Below are 16464 nucleotides of genomic sequence, written 5' to 3'. Positions count from 1 at the left end.
AACGATCCAAGTTAAAATGTTACCAATCGTCTCTCTACTGAAAGAACAGCTCCTGGGACTATGGTGACTTTACCTTACTTCAAACACAGCTTAAAGGACTAAATTATGTGGAAAGGCATGGCTTATAGTCCATTACGTATTAATAAAAGGATGAACTATTTGAAGTGTTTAAACTAACGAAAAGATGCAATAGGATCAATAAGAAAATCTATTTTCTTTTAGCATGGAAACCAGAACAAAGCTGCAAAATCTTAATTCAGGGCTGGCCAAATCAGCAATGAAATCACAAAGCGTTAAACAGAAAGGATATTGTCACACTCTACTCCTAAAAACACGATGGACATTGGCACAATTTAACTTTTAACAGCAAGATCAATAGATTTTCGCCAAGCACGGATATCAGCGTTTGGAATGTAGATAGCTGAATAGCACTGAGGTACAAGTAAGGCATGATCTAAATGATCAGAAGAAGTGTGGGGAGGACAGCAGGCCAGTCTGCTCATGCACTGAAGTGAAAATGATTTCTCTGTGAGAGTGGTACAGGCTGAGATGAGGATCATGGATGCTGTCTATAGTAACACTGGCATAAGGATCATTTTTTTAACCCTCAATTTATTCAAACTTATATTTCATGGTGAGGATACTCCTGGTATTTATTGGCCATTTCTACCTGCCCTTGCTCCCCTTTAAGACCTATTCAAAAACCCATATTAAACCTATGCTACCCATTTTTTGCTGGGAATCTGCTTTAACTGTTCACTATTACTTTTCTAAGTGCCCAGAATTAATTGATAATTTTAATAGGCTTGTATTTTAAATATAAATTTTAAGCAAAATAATCCACATATAGAAACCTTTTCTCTCCACTCTGAATGTACCACTTTCTTCTGAAGTGCTACTAATAAAATGCTGCTGAAGTCTTGAGAATCATAAGAATTAATCTTTGCTTATCAGTAACAAGCTTTCCTGCTTGACTCCAGCATGATTGTTAAACAATAAAGAAGAATTTAGAAGCACATAACTTACTTCAGTCCTAACCACCCAGATATCTAGGAAATACAGGGAGGTGTACTCTATTGGAGATGCCATCTGATGAAACATTAAACTGATGTAACATTTGTCCTCTCAGGTGTAACTAAAAGATCTGCCGTTACTATTTTGAAGTAAAGCAAGGGTTGAAGAATGGTCTAGGCCTAAAATGAGAGCTTTCCTGCTCATCTGATGCTGCCTGGCCTGCTGTGTTCATCCAGTTCTACATCTTGTTATCTCAATTACCCCCAGTAACCTGGTTATAATATTTATCATTTGACAACCACCTTAGAAACAGAATACCTTGGGCATTTATCACATTGCTGTTTTTGGAACATTGCTCTAGCTATAGAAAAGCGTGGTTCGACCACATCTGGAGTATTGTGTCCAGGTCTGGTCACCTCATTACAGGAAAGATGTGGAAGCGTTGGAAAAGGTGCAGAGGAGATTTATCAGGATGTTGCCTGGAATGGAGGGAAGGTTTTACGAGGAAAGATTGAGGGAGCTACAGCTTTTCTCTTTAGAATGATGTAGGATGCGAGGTGGCTTGATAGAATTATACAAAATGATCAGAGGTATATTACAGTAGACAGCCAGAGACTTTTTCCTAAGGTGGAAGCAGCTTTTATGAGAGGGATTAGCTTTAAAGTGAAAGGAGGTAGATAGCAGGGAGACATCAGATGTAGGTTCTTTACCCAGAGAGTGGGAGGGGCATGGAATGCATTGCCAGAGACAGTGGTAGAGTTGGCCTCATTAGGGGCATTTAAGCGACTATTAGATAGGCATATGGATGATAGTATAAGGTAGCGGTGGAGGTTAGATCAACCTTAGGTTTAGAATAAAAGTTCAGCACAACATCGTGGGCCGAACAGCCTGTACTGTGCTGTAATGTTTTATGTTCTTTCTAAATTGGATACGGTATTTCCTACACCGCAACAGTGACTACACTTCAAAAGCATTCTGAGGTTTGGAAATATCCTAATGCTTTGAAAAGGGTTTATACACGTTCAAGCCATTCTTTTCTTTCAAAGCAGACTATTCTACTGCTCAGAAACAGCACATAATATTCAGAAATCTTTATTTGAAGTGGTTTTTTTGGTCCAAAAATAGAACTATTAAAGTGATATTTTGCTAAGAGAGTTAAACCATGCACCCAGCAGTCATAAAAGTCAATGGCATTTCAATGTCAAGCTTGCTATCAGACTGACAGGAGTACTGTTAGAGGAAGTTAGCCTAAGCTGTTAATGTTGCAGGAAGCACATGATTAACAATAATGAACTTCAGTCAGTCTTCTGATAGCACAAATAAGTCTTTGGCTTCAGACTCATTTGGAGGTTAAATCTGTTCATTTCAAATCAGATGTAGCACAATTTAATCTAACAACAATAATTTAAACAACAACAATAAATTTCACATCTCTAGCAGTGACTTTGTCAGACAATATACGAGGAACCAACTGTACTTGTTCTGGCAAGTGATTCTAGAGGAATCACTTGAAACTTTACATGAGATCACCTACAAAATCTTTAACAGTCCTAGTTGATGCCTCAGGCTCCCTCCCCACACAAGGCCACTGCTGCATAAATGTTAGAACTAAAGCTCAAGACTTGTCATAATGAGCATTCCTGTTCCCTCAGCTTTGGTGAGGTTCACCAAGTTTGAAGACTACGTGAGTTGAAGTGCACCAGCTTTCAGAAAATTGCAAGTGGGCCCAGTCAGGAGAGACAGTTTGAGGGTCAAGCTGAGGCAGTTCTGCACCCTCTCCAAAGATAGATGAGAATACTTTTTTTTAAAGTTGTGCCTCTATCTACCGCAGGCAGTATTTCTGCGGTCTTTCTCAGCTGGAGGGGTGGGAATGAGGGGACAGGGAGGTCAATATTCTCACAGCACTCATGTACTGCCAAAAGCCAGTTTCTACCAAGTGCCCCTAATGAACTCCTATTAACCTCAACACAGTCAGTTCTCAAGTTCCACAGTCACTCTAATCCTACTCCTACAAATTCGCAGAGCCACAGTGAACTTGGAGAAATCAACAACAGTCTCATTGTTTACCTTTTGCTAAATTAGCTGATAGTAGCCAGCCCAAGAGTTGAGTGGAGGAAAACCAAGGGGCACAAAGTACTATAATTTGCTTCAGATTCTAGGCTACAAAGGGGCAGCGGGGACCTGGTAGTATTATAGTGTTAAGCCAGAGACTCAGGTAAAGTTCTGGGCACCCCGGATTCAAATTCTGCCATGCAGACGGTGGAATCTGAATTCATTAAAATTCTAGGATTAAGAGTCAAATGATGAACATGAATCCATTTTCAATTGCTGGGGAATACCTATCTGGTTCACTAATGTCCCTTAGGGAAGAAAATTGCCATCCCCACCTGGTCTCACCTACAGGTGACAAAGTCTGCATTCTTCGAGTTCCTTTAAGGTCATAAATGCCTGAAGTGCTTTACAAATTGAGAGCGGGCACCACGTCGCTGCAAGATTAGGGGATGTCACAGGAAGTCTGGTTGAGCAGGTTAATTTTGAGCAGATTTTTGAAAGTGGCAAGAGGTGTGATGTGGAAGTGAGTTTCAGAGTACAGTCTTGACAACCAATGCGAGAGGTACACTAAGGCAGAAAAATGCACAGAATACCAAAACGACCGGTTCAGAGTTTGACAAGATTAAGAAATCATTCGCAGTAAAGTTATAAAGTGAGTTAAAATTATGGCATTCAGGGTTAAGGTGCTAAAAATGTGTTGGAAAGGTCAGGATTTCTACGAGAGAGGAAAAATACTGCTAGTTAGGAAGCAGGCATCAATATTTTGGGTGAGAATGAAAAATACAATTACATTCATGAAAAATGGGCTGAAAACTGCAGCTATGCCCAACTCAGTGTACAGTGCTGTACAAGACTCAACATGGATTTGAATCTCTTATTTTTGAAATGCAAGTTTCTGTCATTTCAACTGGGTAAGGAAAAAGGGAGGAAACACCATAACTGAGAAGCCACGACAATGGCAACAACTTCCATTTATATGACATCCCGCTGTCAAGATCTTTCCTCGTTTCAATGTGGTGGATGCTAGCTTCAGGGTGGATTTTGTAAATATGCCTAGGAGAAAGTTGAGTACGTGCAATCAAATTAAAGTGAAAAATTGGGAAAAGCAGGTCAATAGAGACCAAGCCCTTGAAAGCATTGATTCCTTGTTGCAGTGACGTTCCATGCAGGTTGAACTCACTCCTACACATGGCTGTTATTGATTTGGAAGTAGACTAAGTCAAACTTGGAAGTGAGGGGCAAGTCAAGCTCATGGCAATCTTGTCTATGCAGGAACCTTTACAACTGAGAATCCCACTTGATTTTCTAGCCTTTGACCTAAGTCTACTATGATGTCTTGTATCAGCTTCTACCACATTTCCTTTGACTGAGATGAGCTAATCTAGAACAGATTACATGCCATATCAAAAAACTGATGATGCTGGAGACCAGAAACAAACATCGAAAGTGCTGTAGAAACCTGGAGGGTTTAGCAGCATTTATGAAGAGACTAACAGTTAGTATTTCAAGTCCACATTAGACTATGTATCTCTCTCCACAGAAGATGCCAGACCTGCAGAGTTTCTCCAGCTTTTTCTGTGTTACTTCTGAGAGTATTTACACAAGAATATTGTCTTAACTGCCTCACCTGTTGAGAGCTTCCGATGACGCTCATTCCCCTTATACAATGATCCCAACAAGTCTCCCATAGATTTTGCCATTCTAATTTCAGGCAACTTCTCCGTGGTTTTACAGTTCATCTGTTAGAATTGCATAGAAATAAAATTAATACTACATTATCTCTGGTTTATCAACTTCGCTGCTGAAACAAAGTGCCGATGATAGAAATTGGAGCAAACAGAAAATGCTGAGTAAGCCAATCAACATCTGAAAGCCAATCAACAGTTAGTTAGCATTTTGGGTGAAGTCCCTTGCGATCTAATGAAGGATCTACTTCTGATCTACTTTGTCTTTCAGATGATGACACACACTCTGCCTACTTTGAGATATTCTGTTCTTGTTTTCAAGTGCACAGACTTGATGCCATCTTTCATTTCTGTTCTATAACTCCACATTTGCAGATTTCAGCAGCAATAGACAATTGTATATTTGTGCTCAGGGACACAGAGTTTGCAACAATGTAGACCAATGTGGACTTGCCTTTTTGCTAGCTTTTTTAGAAAAAGCATATTGTGTGACTAGTTATAACCGGAATAAAATTATTGAACCTGAAGGACACAGTTGGGAATAGTAACCAAGCAGAAATGCTTTGCCCGGTGGTGAAACGGAAATGGATCATCCAGAAGAATACAGAAGAGGTCTAGAAGTTGGTGGAATGGGCAGGTTGGTGGCAGCTGAAGTCCAAAGCAGAGAATGAGGAGGCGTACTTTACAAGAACATGGACAGACAATATAACATAAGGGTATAATGTTTAAGAGTTGAATGCATGGAGGGAACTAGATGTATCTGTGCGCATATCATTGAAGTGGGGAGGACACATGGAAGGCTAGATTATAAAATATGCAATATCTTAGACTTTAATAAAATGGGTCTGGAATACAAGCGTAAGGAAGTGGTGCTGAACTTCTAAAAGGCACTTGTTAGACATCAACTGCATTATTGTGCCCAGTTCTGGATGCCAGACGATAGAACATGAAAATGTTGGAGACAGTATTTAATTAATTTATCGGAGTTCGGCCTCTCCATCATTGACAAGGAACAAGTCAGAAGTGTGATGGGACACTCCCAATTTGCCTGGATGGGTGCAGCTCCAACAATACTTGAGAAGCTTGACACCATCCCGGACAAAGCAGCCCACTTGATTGGCGCAACATCCACAAGCATCCATTCCCTCCAACGCCAATGCTCAGTAGCAGCAGTGTGTACTGCAAAAACTTGGACAAGTTAGACGATCCTTAGACAGCAACTTCCAAACCCAAGAACACTGTTATCTAGAAAGAAAAGGGCGGCCGATACATGGGAACATCACATTCTGCAAATTTCCATCCAAGCTACTAACCATGCAGAGTTGCAAGTACATCTCCGTTCATCAGTCAAAATCCTGGAATCCCTCCCTTATGGCATTGGGGCCTACCTACAGCACATGGACTACAGCAGTTCAAGAAGACAGGTTCTGAAGGGCAGCTAAAGAAGGGCAATAAATGCTGACCAGCCAGTGACACCGATTTCCAACGACAGAGTTTTTAAAAAGTAACTTATGCTGTAAACAGGAACCCATGAATTGTATTACTTTAAAATTTCTGAAGGCGCTTGATAAGGTGCTACATCAAAGGTTATTGTGGGAAACAGAAGTTCATTGGATACAGATAACATATTGACTCAGATAGAAAACTGGTCGGCTAACAGGAAGCAGAAAGCAGGAATAAGTGGAATTTTTTTTTAGGCTAGCAGTGTGTATATCCCAATGATTTCAGTTCACCTGCTTGACTCATATAAAGAATAGTATTAGGTTTGATCAGCCAAGCATATGATCAGCCAAGCATATCTAATATCTTTGACTCAAGAAAAATAGTTAAAAGGTGTTTATTATACAAGTTAACTCACATGGCTGTTCTTTCGAGGCATAACCAAAATCCTCAGGCTTTTCATACTAGAATTGAGGTCCAAGTGCTCAACTGCTTTGTCTAATTCATTTTGGCATCGTAGTGGAGTGCGAAGCTGAATGGTAATTTATAAACACAAAGTTCATAGATTAGGAGATTAGCACATAACTAGAAATTATTCAGGCTTGACTTTTCCAGCATTCTTCCTTCTAAATCACTTAAAACAAGCCCAAGCTCAGCAAACATTTCACTACCTGAATCCTGAGCATTCCTAAAATAAAAGACACAAGCTTTTTGTCATGTACTCATCAGGACTGACACAGTGGTAAACAAACCTATAAAGGGATCCCACTGTGCACAAAGTCCCTTTTTTTCCCCTCAACCATCTCATTATTCCCACAACCGGCTTACTCCTCCCCAGTGTATCGCCTTAAAATCTTCATTTTTAATTAGGTGAGGTGATGGCTGAGAGGTATTATCATGAAACTAATGTCCTGAAGCCTGGAATGATGTTCCAGGATCTTGGGTTTGAATTTGCCATGGCAGATGGTGGAATCTGAACTCAATAAAAAAAACTGATACCTGGTGATAATCATGAAATCCTTGTTGGGAAAAACAAAGCTGGTTCACTAACATCCTATGGGGAAGGAAATCTACCATTTCTAATCAGGTCTGCCCAAATGTGGCTTCAAATCCACAGCAATGGGGTTGACTCTTAACTGCCCTCTGGGCAATTAGGGATGGCCAATAAATGCTGACATGGTCAGCAATGCCTATAAGCCATTAATGAATTTTTGAAAAATGCAAACTATTCACTTAATTTCCCCAATCCTTACCATTGATAACATCTTCACTCATTCACTCAGCCTGCTCTCTATTTCACCATCTGAAGTACAGTTCTCAATTATTACATACTTGCATTGTGCAATGTTCAACTTGAGTTCCTCCATCATATTACTGCTCAGTTCACCATCAAACGCTGTTCAAAACCAAGCTTTTCAACCCCCTTCTTAGTTATCTCCCATCATTCTGTTACAAAGTCTTTCCTTCTTTAAAAAGAACTTCATTTAATTATGAACCCTGATAACGTTCAAAATGAAAGTTGGCACTAACAGATCGTCAGGCTTGAATTTTTGTAATGATGTCGCACCCATCAGCTGTTAATGACAATAGTAGCAGAGGCCTCAACCTGAATGTTCTACTATTGAAGGGAAAACTGACCATTTTGTGAAGGGGCTGCGAGGAGTTTTAGGGGTGGGTTCTAATTTCCATATCAATGGTTCACGGAGGCAAACTAAACATGTTCGAGTGCAGTTCCTTCAAGATAATCTGGTTTTCACTCGTAAGATGTCCAAAAGACAACTTGTGTACTTTAGACCTGATGGGAAAAGGTCTAAAACTGCCTAAAGACAAGCCGAGTTCTTTGGAGAGTTCCCCTTTTGGAAAGGTAAGGTAATCCTATAATTACCCTTGTGGGAGATGGAATACCCGTTGAGAAAGGAAGCTCATTTGGATTGTTAAAATTAGAAATAAATGTGTGTAAAATGTGCATAAACGTATAGGAACTACCAAGCCTATGGGAACAGTCAAGAGAGCTGTAAAAGCTGTCAAAAGGAATTATTCATAAGCGCAGTCAAGCTATAGAGACACTTAAAACGTTTGTCCTTTAATTATTTGGAAAACACTATCTGCAGTGTTAAAAGTATCACTGCTTTCTATTTCACTCTGTCTTTTGATATAGGCTTGAGGGTTATCATTGTGGGATTAGTACTGATTACAAACCCTCAGTATCATAAAACCTATCAGTTTACAGTTTGATTGACAGTCCCGAGTTTTGAAAGTGAGACCATAAATTTTTGTACATGTTTTTAAAATGATTTTACAACTATCTGAGGGAATTTAAATGTACAGAATGGATTATCAACAGGAATGTGAACTTTCCTTTTGCCTTTTTCAACTGTTTTGACCAAGTGCCAATGCATCAAGGTAGGCCTTCTCCCTAGCCTGCCTCCATATCCAGCAGCCTCAGCAGTTTCTCAGAGGTCACCTAACACACAGACTCACCAGAACAAAAATCCAGAGCACTTTCTCCTGGTTGCAGAGCTGCAAGTCCTCTCCTGACATAGGAACAGAAATCCAAGGGATATAAATGCCAACTGACATCAAATGTTATTCTCAACACCAAATTATCTAATCATTAGTTTTCAAACTCTTTGGTTCTGGGGCCATCACAAAACTCAGCCTTTCACATCTCTATCATCATGACAAATCTGAAAGACCCTTAAATAGACCCGCTCCTCCAGTCAAAATCCTAAAGTCACACAATCATACAGCACCAATGGTGGCACACCCTACCTGAGCTGTCTGCCCTTGTCCTCCATGTTTTTCACTCTTCCACTTTTATTTCTCTGTTATTCATGCTTCTCACGCCCTTATTTTGCATTTCTTTTTCTCCCTTAACTCTGTTAGCATGCTCTTTCTTTCCCTGCCATTCCTATATCACCAGAACTAGCATACAGGGAAATTGCACAACCAGGGATTTACAAGACAGCAAACAGGACTCTCAATCAGCCAGTGAGTCAAGACTTCAAGGACCAAAAGAATGAAGTAAATATTTACAAACTAGCTGTTTCTAATATTGGTTCGGATATTCCTGACCATCCAATGGTTGCACAGTGACTGCCCCTACACTGTCTTTATTTTGTTAAAAAAAAGCTAATAACAAACAAATTAATGATGCAGAAAACTGTACCTCATTATTAATAAAGTGTAGCTCCATTTGCTGTCCAAAGGCATCGCTGACTTTTTGTAGCATGTCTTTCAATTTCACTGGTCTAGAAAACTGCATGATCCTTTAAAAAATAAATCCTCAGATTACTTAAGTATTTACAATTCCATGTAATCCCTTCATGATGAGGCAAGGGCCTCACAGCACCTTAAGAAAATGTAACATTGCTTTTACATCTATCAATGTTCTCTTCCAGGTCAAGTGGTCATCCTAATGTGAACTCATACACTGAGTATTTGCAGACTTTGTGAAGATTTTGTCTTGCGTATTGGAATTTTCCAATTCTGAATTCCAATCATTCTCACCAGGCTATATACATTCCACAGTCAGAACATAACTGCAGAATTTGTGCAGATTGCTACAGTACCCAAAGGAGGGGAAGCAGGTGAGGAAATCACCGTCATTTCCAATCCTGTCTTCATTAATAAACAACCCAAGTATATCCTTATCAGTAAGGAGCTACTTCTGGTGAGAAGTCTGGCTAATTTGCATGTACATCTTCTCCCTACCTCCATTAGCTTCCCCCACACACTAACTTTGGCCCAGAATAGGAATACAGAGGTGAATAATAGATCTCTCACTGTGATTCCAGTTGAGATCAACCAATTCAACTTTGTGCACCTACAAGACTCAATGAGTATCACATTGAGCAACGTATGCATTGGCAGTAGTGGAAACATTCTTTTCAAATTCATTTCTTGCATAAGTTCACTATTTAATTTACTTTTACCAGTTTCCATTTAACATACCAAACCAATGAATACATGCCTACTTGGATCTGGTCAAAGACATAGAAAATGAAACAAAAGATATTTTGTTAAATAAACTGAAAAGATAACTTGCCTTTTTTCTCCTTCATGCTCAAACTTGATCCTTACCTCATTCTACAAAAATAGAAAAATGACTATCAGAATCGAAACAGCACAAACAAAATGCCTTTATCAAGGTTGCGAATGTACTGAGGGACATTGGATTTAACAGCTGAACATTTGGAAAACAACAGCAGAAACAGAAAGAGTCGGCATGCATTTATAAAAGGGAAATCATGCTTGATCAATCAACTGTAATTTTTAGACAGTGTAGCTTGTAGAATCGATGAGGGGAAGCCAGTGGATGTGGTTTACTTGCAAGTCTTTTAAAACTTTCAGGAAGCCCTTGACAAAGTCCCACAAGAGATTAGTGTGTAAAATCAAAACACTTGGGACTGGGATAGTGTATTGAAATCGATCAAAAAAGCATGTTAAAAAGTAGCCCTACGTGGGTCATTCTTTGAATGACAGGCAATGACTATTTGAGTACCAAAGAGATCAGCACTAGGGAGGGCTCCAGCTATTCACAATATATATTAACGATTTAGATGAAGAAGTTAAATGTAATATCCCGAAGTTTGCAGATGACAAAGGCGCATGGGAGGATGAGCTGTGAGGAGGATACAGAGATATTTCAGTGTGATTTGGACAAGATGATTGAGTGAGCAAATGCATGGACGATGTAGTATAATTTAGATGAATGTGAGGTTATCCAATTTGGGAGCAAAAACAGAAAGGCGCATCATTATCTGAGTTAGTGTAAATTCTGAATGGGGAATGTGCAACAAGGCCAGAGTGTCCTTGTGTACCAGTCATTGAAGGCAAACACGCAGGTGTAGCATACGATAAAGAAGGCAAACTGTATGCTGGCCTTCATAGCAAAACGAATAAAATACAGGAGCAGGGATGTCTTGCTGTAACTACCAGGTCATTGGTGAGATCATACATTGAACTTTGTATGCAGTTTTGGTCAGCGTATCTGAGAGGGAATGTTCTCGGTATAGAGATGGAGTGCAGTAAAGGTTGACCAGACTGCTTCTCCAGATGGCAAGACCCAAGGATAGTTCAGTTGAGTAGAATTATATTTGCCGCAGTTCAGAGGAATGAGGGGGCAATCTCATAGAAACTTTTAAAATTCTAAAAGGACCAGACAAGTTACAGGAAGGTTGCTCCTGATGATAGGGAAGTCCAGAGCCAAGGTCACAGTCTGAGGATATGGGGTAAATCATTGAGGACTGATGGGGAGAAATGTTTTCACCCCAAGAGTGATCAGCCCATGGAGTTCGCTACCACAGAAAGCAGATGAGGCTTAAAACAGTGAGAAACTTCAAACAGGAATTGGGTATTGCATTTGAGCAAAAGGCAAAGGAAAGGGGAAGTAGTAGGACCAGGCTACTGAGTTGGGTGATCAGCAATAATCACGTTGAATGGCAGAGCAGGTGGAAGGGCCAAATGGCCTACCCCTGCTCCTACTTTCCATGTTGACAACATAGTAATAACAACTAGTACAACACTCAGAGGATTGTAGAGCTGGAGTACAGGATAGAAGCTGGAGTGATGTTTTAAAAGCTCATGCGTAAATTTAAGCAAGGAACTGAGAGTTACTGAAGTAACAAAGCATTCATTAGGGTTTCAACAGCAGAGGAGTTGAGATAGGAGCAGAGGCAGCTATTATGAAAGATGTGGAATCAAGTTTCTTGACAGGAGGCCAACAAGTTTCCACTATCATCATTCTCTTTTGCCTAGTTCAATAGGTTCTCACAATGAAAAACTCCTTCTTTAACATCACTCACTTCTTTGAAAATGTGTTGCTTTGGTTCTCATGAGTCCTCGTTATGCCCACTGTTTTGTAGGATATGTGGCACATTCCTTACTCCAATCCCATATTGGGCGTCTCCATCATCTCTTTGTATGGTACACTCATGCCTATATCTGCCCTGATTTCATCTACTTTACTACCAATTTCTAAATTCCCCTTAGCTGCTCACAGTCCACTTCTGACACTTCCTTTCTCTTCCTCAATGTATCTGTTTCCATTTCAAGGAATTGTCTATCAACTAATATTCATGACAGGCTCTCTGCTATCCACAGTTACTTCAACTACACTTCCTCACATGCTACTTCCTGTAATTACTCCATTCTATTTTTCCAGTTTCTCCATCATACCTATTCCGGTATGAACATCCAAACCAGCGATTTTTCATGATCCTCAACTGTACCTGACAACTTCCCAGAAAAATGACCAGAATATTTCTTGCTTTACTCCCCTTCATTTCATGAACCTGTCAGCCAATGATAGGGTTTCTCTTGCTTCTGTCCTCTACCCACCTGTCTCTGCAACTGCCTGCAGCACTAAAACCCTCTAAGAAGTCTGCGTTCCTCCATATCTGATCTCTTATTCACCCCAAACTCATTTCACCCCATGAGTTGAGATAACAAGGTGTAGAGGTGGATGAACACAGCAGGCCAAGCAGCATCAGAGGAGCAGGAAGGCTGACGTTTCAAGCCTGGACCCTTCGTCAGAAATGGGGGACAGAAAGGGGGCTCTGAAGTAAACAGGGAGAGAGGGGGAGGCAGACAGAAGATGGATAGAGGAGAAGATAGGTGGAGAGGAGACAGACAGGTCAAGAGGCGGGGATGGAGCCAGTAAAGGTGAGTGTAGATGGGGAGTTAGGGAGGGGATAGGTCAGTCCAGGGAGGACAGACAGATCAAGGTTAGTAGGTAGGTGACAGGGGTGGGGATTGAGATGGAAGGAGGGGATAGGTGGGCGGGGTGGGGGGAGGACAGGGTTAGGGAGGCAGGGACGAGCTGGGCTGGTTTTGGATGCGGTACAGGGAGGGGAGATTTTGAAGCTTGTGAAGTCCACATTGATACCATTGGGCTGCAGGGTTCCCAAGCGGAATATGAGTTGCTGTTCCTGCAAACTTCAGGTGGCATCGTTGTGGCACTGCAGGAGGCCCAGGGTGGGCATGTTGTCTGAGGAATGGGAGGGGGAGTTGAAACGGTTTGCGACTGGGAGGTGCAGTTGTTTATTGCGAACTGAGTGGAGGTGTTCTGCAAAGCGGTCCCCAAGCCTCCACTTGGGTTCCCCGATGTAGATGAGGCCACAACGGGAACAGTGAATGCAGTATACTACATTGGCAGATGTGCAGGTGAACATCTGTTTGATGTGGAAAGTCTTCTTGAGGCCTGGGATGGGGGTGAGGGAGGAAGTGTGGGGGCAGATGTAGCACTTCCTGCGGTTGCAGGGAAAATGCCAGGTGTGGTGGGGCTGGAGGGGAGTGTGGAGCAGACAAGGGAGTCATGGAGAGAGTGGTCCCTCCGGAAAGCTGATAAGAAGTGGGGGGGAAAGAGGGAAAAATGTCTTTGGTGGTGGGGTCAGATTGCAGATGGCGGAAGTGTTGGAAGATGATGCGTTGGATCCAGAGGTTGGTGAGGTGGTATGTGAGGACGAGGGGAATTCTGTTTTGGTTGTTATGGCAGGGAGGGGGTGTGAGGAATGAGTTGCAGGAAATGCAGGAGACACGGTTGAGGGCGTTCTCAACCACTGAGGAGGTGGGGAAGTTGCAGTCCTTGAAAATCGAGGAGATATTGTCACGGTTGGGGAAAAATTGGGAAGGCCTGAAAGTGGACTGCAGTCCATTGGGGATGATCTGGTTCTGTAGGTAGGTACTAAGAAAGGTGATGTGGCAAAACAGTGGGAGTGAACATGTGACCTAATATAGGGCTTCAAGTCGTGATATCTAGATAGAATAAACCAAGAAAAATTAGTTCATCTGGCAAAAGGTTCAATAATAAAAGGCTGCTGATTCAAAATCTTTGGCAATTGTGAGAATTCTTTTCCCTGATACAGTTGTGCGGAAACGGTACAGTAGTGGAAGCTGATAATATAAATACTTATTTAAAAAGGAGTTGGGCAGGTACCCAAGGAAGATGAACTGAAGAGCTGTGGCCAAAAGGTGGGACTAACCATGACTACTATGGGTGTTAGTGGGTTCAGAACAGAAAGTGACCTGAAATGTTTAATCCTTGTGATTAAAGAAAAAAATCTGAGAGTTCCGCTAACAGGTTGCTGGGTTTCCACAACATTGGCTGTTTGGAGCCGGTGGTATAATTTTTGAAAGAGGCACAAAACAATAAGGTAGATGTTCAGATCTGACATCAAAAAATAATAGGGAGATGTCAACACTGATGTGTGTACTTGCATTTGCAATAAACCAACAGAAAATATATTGAAGAAGAATTTTTTTCCCCAGAGGATCTATTTCAAGAGCTGAGGAGGGGCTTTGCTAGTCATTGAAACTAACAGTAAACACTAAATGACATTTCCAAATGGAACACACCCTCAGTGAGAAGCTAGCCAGAGTCAACTGAAATAGATAACAAAGGAATGCTTTGATGTGCAAAACAGAATGACAAGTATGATACAATGGAAAATGGAGGAAAGCAGTATTTTGAACTTTTAATTACTGAGAAGGATCTGAAAATCCAACTGAGAAATTCAAAGCTATGAGCATGGGATATGAACTTAATATTAGCAAACAGAATTGCAGAGAATTCACGGCCTATAAGCTTCCAGCTGTCCTGATAGTCAGAATGATTATGACATTCTTGACAAGGCTCCAAAACAATCAAGATTAAAAGTATACTGTGGAATGCCTGAGTGCTGCACCCATTAAAAACAGCACTAAACATTCTCCTAAGACTTGAATTGGCACTAACCCTGCAAGTCACAAATCAAAGTAGTAACTGAGATTACAGGGGAGAGCCATGGCAGTAGTGTGAAATGTTTACGGTAATTCACTTTAAATGGTAATAAACAATGTTGGGATACAACTTACGTTTATGCAACGAGGGCACTGCCTCTCTAGTTTAACTAAGCTGTCATGGCGATATAGACCGCAAATAGAAAATATTCAATTAACCACATGCCACAACTCACTGTTGTCTGACCTTAGGCCAAAAGTAAAGGTGAAATATCAGAGAGGAAGCTCAAAAGTAGGCCTGTAGACTCTGCCACCAATGAAAATTCAGACAGCAATGGGGGTACACAGGCTTCAAAATGAAGAATCTAAGAAAGGGCTCAGATGTAAAGCTACTGGAATGACAAAGCACTGAATGTGCAAATAAGGACTGACATTTTGAAATCAAGGAAGTCAAACCTCTGCCAGTCAAGAAGGAGGCAAGGCTAGTCTTGTAATTGCAACTGGAAATGCCAGTGAAAGAAGTCAGTGTCAGAAATTTGTCATTCAGCCCCTGGGTTTAGGTGAGATGCTCTTTGAACTCGATAGGCTGAATGACCTCCTTCGACACTATAGGGACTCTATGATTCTAAGACTGGATGTGGCAGGATTGCAGAACTTGGATCTGATTCACTGGATGTGGTATCACTTAGCCCTGTCTATCACTTGCCAGTGATGACGTTTGCTATGCAAGTAGCCCTTTTAAATCATTAGATCAAGCCTTAGTGTACGGACCTGTCATCATTCTTTATGCTTTAAGGCCCTTGCCTAACAAATTTTATCCTCACTTGTGACACAGTGAGCTTTTTCACGAGTCATTCATTGCAATTCTATAAAGCAAGGGTGTCTTTGACTGAAGGAGTCACGGTTCCTGGGGACAATTTGAGGTACTGAACTAAGTATTATACATCCAAAACAGATCTGGCATTAGTTTAATGAATTACTCAGGTGACTATGCTGACAAGACTTAATGGCTTTAACTAAAGTTGGCTTGGTCTTTCCCACAAATCTTACCTGATTGTTTTTGCTGATGTCGTAATTTAGCGACTTTCTGCACTTGCCCAAAGCAGCCAGATCTTTCATAATTGAATTCAAAGCCTCCTGTTCATCTGGAAACAAAACAAAACCAAGAAATAAACAAGACAACATGATAAATACTAAGATACTGGATGAAGTAAACATTTCCAATTTAAACTAATTCAACAAAAACCCATTTATTTTGATTTTTTAACTTTAAAGAATTATGAATTTCTAAGAAACATTGTAATTAAACTAAAGATGTCCATGTATCTCAAGAAACAATGTTTGAATGCAAATACCTTGCTACTGTCTTATCAATATCTGAAAAATTGATAAAGAGCTTATAATTAAATACCAGTTCAGTTGATCTGACATGCTTTCAAAGTATCTACGTCTGTGGTTTTAAGTATAGTGACTATTGTGAAGTAGTGAAGCAGTGCAGCCAATTCATGAACAGCACGATTCCACAACATCAATGACATAAATAACCAGGCAC

At 40.8% G+C, this 16464-nt stretch overlaps 1 protein-coding gene across 2 annotated transcripts in view; it reads right to left on the bottom strand.

The window, feature by feature from the left end:
- The window catches only part of map3k22 (mitogen-activated protein kinase kinase kinase 22), a 98587-nt gene that overhangs the window by 42893 nt on the left and 39230 nt on the right, over positions 1–16464 (bottom strand). For both annotated transcript variants that reach the window (XM_048529655.2, XM_048529654.2), the window contains exons 3-7: positions 15963–16057; positions 10240–10280; positions 9361–9460; positions 6610–6723; positions 4694–4805 (exon numbers count right to left, since the gene is read on the bottom strand). In XM_048529655.2, the coding sequence (XP_048385612.1) occupies positions 4694–4805; positions 6610–6723; positions 9361–9460; positions 10240–10280; positions 15963–16057 (462 nt within the window). The remainder of the gene's footprint in view (positions 1–4693; positions 4806–6609; positions 6724–9360; positions 9461–10239; positions 10281–15962; positions 16058–16464) is intronic.

Source organism: Stegostoma tigrinum, chromosome 5 (genome assembly GCF_030684315.1).
Source record: "Stegostoma tigrinum isolate sSteTig4 chromosome 5, sSteTig4.hap1, whole genome shotgun sequence".
NCBI classification, from domain to species: domain Eukaryota; kingdom Metazoa; phylum Chordata; class Chondrichthyes; order Orectolobiformes; family Stegostomatidae; genus Stegostoma; species Stegostoma tigrinum.
Note: the sequence above shows the minus strand (reverse complement) of the source record. Positions and strands in the feature narration are given on the sequence as shown.